At 56.7% G+C, this 5,000-nt stretch overlaps 2 protein-coding genes across 2 annotated transcripts in view; one reads left to right on the top strand and one right to left on the bottom strand.

The window, feature by feature from the left end:
- PTSG_09300 (Cdc5l protein) overlaps nucleotides 1–5,000 on the bottom strand; it is a 5,588-nt gene that overhangs the window by 587 nt on the left and 1 nt on the right. The window contains exons 1-10 of the mRNA XM_004989499.1: nucleotides 4,710–5,000; nucleotides 3,728–4,366; nucleotides 3,210–3,338; nucleotides 2,559–2,999; nucleotides 2,236–2,345; nucleotides 1,884–1,984; nucleotides 1,577–1,665; nucleotides 1,253–1,399; nucleotides 342–554; nucleotides 39–155 (exon numbers count right to left, since the gene is read on the bottom strand). The exon at nucleotides 4,710–5,000 is cut by the window's right edge and continues 1 nt beyond it. Coding sequence (XP_004989556.1) covers nucleotides 39–155; nucleotides 342–554; nucleotides 1,253–1,399; nucleotides 1,577–1,665; nucleotides 1,884–1,984; nucleotides 2,236–2,345; nucleotides 2,559–2,999; nucleotides 3,210–3,338; nucleotides 3,728–4,366; nucleotides 4,710–4,802 — 2,079 coding nt within the window. The 5' untranslated portion in view covers nucleotides 4,803–5,000. The remainder of the gene's footprint in view (nucleotides 1–38; nucleotides 156–341; nucleotides 555–1,252; nucleotides 1,400–1,576; nucleotides 1,666–1,883; nucleotides 1,985–2,235; nucleotides 2,346–2,558; nucleotides 3,000–3,209; nucleotides 3,339–3,727; nucleotides 4,367–4,709) is intronic.
- The window catches only part of PTSG_09299 (uncharacterized protein), a 2,179-nt gene continuing 2,177 nt past the window's right edge, over nucleotides 4,999–5,000 (top strand). Inside the window, exon 1 of the mRNA XM_004989498.1 lies at nucleotides 4,999–5,000. This exon is cut by the window's right edge and continues 248 nt beyond it. The gene's annotated coding sequence lies outside the window, so the exon portion shown is untranslated.

Here is a 5,000-nt window from a genome sequence, read left to right as displayed (position 1 = left end):
GGTATTTACATGTGGTGCCTGCAGGCATGAAACAGCACCTGGTATCCGCCGAGGGCAATGAGGAGTTTCTTCTCCATCTTGGCCGCCTTCTTGAAGTCCTTGGTCATGAAACCAACAAGCCGCTTGTGCTCCAGCTCCCGCGTGTCCACGAGATCCTGCAGTGGCAGCAACGAGTTGGGATCAGAAAAGTAAACAATTTGTTTTGTTTGGGGGGGGGGCAGATACAACAACAAGAACCAAGCAAGGAAAGATGCAAGGATCAGGCGGGCGCACGAAGGCACACCCACAAACCAAGGTACAAAAACCTTCAAAACACACACACACACACACATTCAGCACACCTGTTTCGAGCAGAGGGAGGTGCGACCGTAGCGCTTCTTGCCGGCGACAAACGTGACGTCCTCGTGCATGCGCTGCCACGACTGCATGTACTCGTCCGCAATGCTCTCGTCCGTGGCCGCGTCGCCGTGCTTCTCCTTGCGGACGGCGGCAATCTCCTCATCCAGGGCAGCGCGCGCAGCAGCCATCTCCTCATCCGTCGGCTTTTCCAGTTGCTGGTAGCATCGCAGAGGCGGGAGGCGCGTGAGGGTGCGATGACACGAGCGGCACGAAACACACACGCAGGCAGGTAGGGAGGAGAGCCCGCCTCAACGCGCGCACACACACACACACCCTCACACACACACTCACACACTCACTCACACACCCTCACACACACACACACACACACACACACACCTACAAACACACACACACACACACACTCACACTCACGAGATGATCGCAAATTAGGTAACCGCATTCCCATTTCCCAGCAATCAACCCGCAAGCTGCACCCCCCATAACCGTGTGTGTACTGCTAGATGTTTCGATCGCCGGATCGGAAGATCGTATATGGCGCACGAAGAGCCAAGTTAACTAGGCACCTAAAGTCTTCAGCATAACTCATTATCATAAAGCATGTTGCTAGATCCGATGTTCTTATGCGTTGATTGAGGGAATACCAATATTCTCGAGGTGTGGGCTCCCGATCTACTATGTGGGGTATGAAACGATGGACAAGATACAACTATGCTCTGCTCTCTCGACATAACGGTTATACACACACACCCTCAAACACACACACACACACACACTCACACTCACTCACACACCTCAACACACACACACACACTCACACTCACTCACACACCCTCAAACACACACACACACACACACACAGAGCAAGCAGTCACAGGCGCAAACGGCAGACCTTGATGAGGCTCTTGTCCTGCTTGAGCAAGTTGAGCATCTCCTGCTTGATCTGCTCGTCTGCGGCCTGCAGGTCGTCCAGCTTCTGCCGCGCCGTAAACACATCCTCGTTCACACTGCTCGGCAGCGCAAGGCCACGCTGCAGCGCCTGTCATCAACCAAAGATGGCAGGCATGACGGGCGCAGTGTGGGAGTCAGCAGGCATGGAGCGATGTAGGAGCAGTGGGTGCAGTAACCGCGGTGGAAGCGGAACGGAAGATGCGACCTTTGTTTCAGTCACGAGCAAAGCCGCGTGATGGGGCACGATAAGGCATTGAAAACGCACCTGCGATTGGCGCTTGAATTCCTTCTCCGCGATCAGGCGCTTGCGCTCTTCCTCCTCCTCATCCACCTCCGCAGCGTCTTTCTCAATGTCTGGGGGTGTGGGGGATGGGGAGATTGGGTGCAGACAAAGCAGATGTTGGTCAAGACGAGGCACAGAGGAGGCACGTCGAAACACAACAGCGCACACGAGCAGGAACACACACACACACACACACACACACACACACACACACACACACACACACACACACACACACACACACACACAACCATCATTGCAATATGTGACACAAGCATGTTCAACGCACCCATGTCGGTGCGCTCCTCCTCGTCCTCAATCTCAGGCACAACAATTTCGTAGTCGCGCTTTGGCTGCGGCAGCGACGCAAGGCCGTCACGCAGGCTCGCTCTGTCGCGGCCATGAACACGACGGTTGGGGGTAAGGTGAAGTGAAGGGTGGTGCACAACATGTGCTTGAAAAGGAGGGCAGAGGTGTGGAAGCCGGACACATGTTACGCAATGATACCAACCACAGCAAGGCAACAACGACAGACACAGCGAGCACAACAGGGCCATCCACGATGACAACAAGACTGTGTGTGTGTGTGTGTGTGCGCGTGTGTGTGCGTGTGTGCGTGTGTGTGTGTGTGCGTGTCTGACTTGATGTCGCGCTGGCGCTCGCGGTCCTCCTTGGTGGAGGGCGTGAGGAGGCGTGAGTCCTTCTCCCGGTTGATGCCCAACTTGTCGCGCAGCGGTGTGGACGCCTCGTCCTGCAGGCAGTGGCGATAAGAGAGCGGTGGTAATGGTGTTGGTGATGGTGTTGGTGTGAGCACAGGGTTTGGTTGAAGCCACCTGCAACCATGCACGTCAGCACGCATGCATCCCGCACACATGACACACATGACACACACATGCACATGCACACGCCAAACAAGCACTCGCAACACACACACACACATACACACATACATGCACACGCGTACCGGTGTTGCAGGTGTGGCTGCCGGGGTCTGGTGGCGGGACGGCGTGTGCTGCACGGTTGCACCGCGGTATGGGGTGGAGAGGACGCGGTTTGGCGTTGCCGTCTGCGCGCGCTGTGGCGTGACACCTGAGAAGGAGCCGCCGCCATCGTGCAGTGGCGTGTTCTCACCGCCCTCCAGCACGCTGCCCGTCTGCTGCAGCGCAATGATGTTCTTTGCCTCCTTGAGCAAGTTGTCCTCCCCTTGCGGCGCCTTTGGGGTGCGCGCGGCCTGGCTAATGCTCGGCGTCTCGCGGTAGTCCTGCAGCAGTGCCCCCGTCGGACCAGACTCGTCCATCGTCGCCAGCGCGTCCACGCCAGTCTGCCCGAGCTTAACGAGCTCCTCAAGCTCCTCGTCGGAGACCTGCGGTGCCGGCAGGACAAGCTTCGAGCGCTTGCGCTGCGGCTGGTGTGGTGTTGGAGAAGAGGGATGTGCAAACGATCGAAGAGGGAGGGAAAGCATCAATCATGGCTTTGCGTTCATTGCATGGCAAAAATCAAAACAAATGTGCACCTTGAACACATTGAGTCCAATCATGAGCAACAAGTGTATGCCTCGGCATCAGAGCAAAACAGCGAGCAGGCCAGGATGAATGAAGGATCAGGTGGCAGTTACCTCATCGCCCTTGATCTGGTTGAGCTTCATGAGGGCGGCAGGCAGGTTCTTCTTCTTGAGTTCCTCCAATTTCTTCTCGTCCTCTCGTCGCGCCTTCTCCTCCATCGCTTGCTTCGACATGCCCTCAACCTGAAGGCATCGGGGGACCACGTGAGCTTGGAGGTCAGGCATCATGCTTGACACTGATGCTTTGGGAACTGGCGATTGCCTCACTCGCGCCAACACACTGACTGCACAGATATTCGGAGACGCACACACACACATACCCACACACACACACACACACACACACACACACACAACCAACACACGTACAACACACAACACGTAGACACGCACCCACGCACCCACACACACACACACACACACACACACACACACACACCAACACACGTGCAACACACAACACGTAGACACGCACCCACACACACACACACACACACACACACACACACACACACACACACACACACACACACACACACACACACACACACACACAACACGCAGATACGCACGTCCTTGCGGCGGCGGAGGCGGAGGTTGTCAAGTTTGATGGCGTCGTCCTCGCTTGGGTCGTGAAAGCCCTTTGGCGCCAGTTTCTGGAAGGGGATCTCTGCGTTGTAGTCGAGCATCTTGCTGCGCCGCTTGCGCTGCTTCAGTTCGATACCGGCCGCACGCATTTCGCGCCGCTTCTGCAGCCGCGCCAGCCGCTTGGCCTCAATCAGCTGCCGCTCGCGGGCCTTGCGCTTGGCCTTCTTACCCTGCGTGTTGGCGAGACGCGCACGCGCCTCAGACAGCATCTCCTTCTCGTCCTCGTCCATATCGATGGGGTCGGGCCGGGCCGGGCGCGTGTGGGCCATCGGATCAATCTCGCCGGGCCGCAGGCGGCGCGGGTCGTCCTGGCCGATGGGCTCGCTGCCCTGCGCCTGGTCCAGCAGCTTCTCGTAGTGCTCGAGGCACTGGGAGGCGGTGCGGCCGATCATGGGCGCAAATGTCATCCACTGTGTGGGCATGAGCTTTGCCAGGTGCAGCAGTTTTTCTTCCTCTTCCCTGCTCCACTCCGTCTTCTTGATGCTTGGGTCCAGCCACTCGTACCAGCGGCGCTTGCACTGGGCCGCAGACTTGCGGTGCAGCAGCGAAGCCACACGGTCCCACTGAGACAACACGTGGCGGTGTGGGCGAGAGCGTGTGTATGTGCGTGCGTATGTACAAGTGAGCGGGTGATTGCACGAATGAATTGGAACACGTTTCTGGGGAAGGGGAGCAAACAAAGCTTTATGATGTGCTGGGTGAAAAACGCACACATCAACAACAATGCGAAGCACAGACACGCATCCACCGACACATCCACAGACACACAGGCAGACAGACACACATCCACAAACACACACATCCACAGACACACATCCACACAGACACACACACACAGACACACATCCACATACACATCCATACACACACAATATCAATCAATCACGGGAACATCCATCGGCGTACCTGGTTTGGACCATACTTCATGACGGCGGCCTTGAGGATCTCATCCTCGGTGTTCTTCCAAACACCGCCTTTGATGAAGATGCGCGCGCTCATGTTGCGTCTTCTTCCTCACACTCACTCACACAGACACAAGTAACGAATCCCGTACACGCACACTCACAAACAACCAATGCGTCGTCCACTGTTGTGTGCGCACGTTCACAAGCAACAAGCAAGCAAGCAAGCAAGCCAAGTTGAGCGGTGCTGTGTCTGGTGGCTGCTGCCTTCGTTCGTGTGGTGTGGAGAAATAGC

Source organism: Salpingoeca rosetta (genome assembly GCF_000188695.1).
Source record: "Salpingoeca rosetta unplaced genomic scaffold supercont1.28, whole genome shotgun sequence".
In the NCBI taxonomy this organism is placed as follows: domain Eukaryota; class Choanoflagellata; order Craspedida; family Salpingoecidae; genus Salpingoeca; species Salpingoeca rosetta.
Note: the sequence above shows the minus strand (reverse complement) of the source record. Positions and strands in the feature narration are given on the sequence as shown.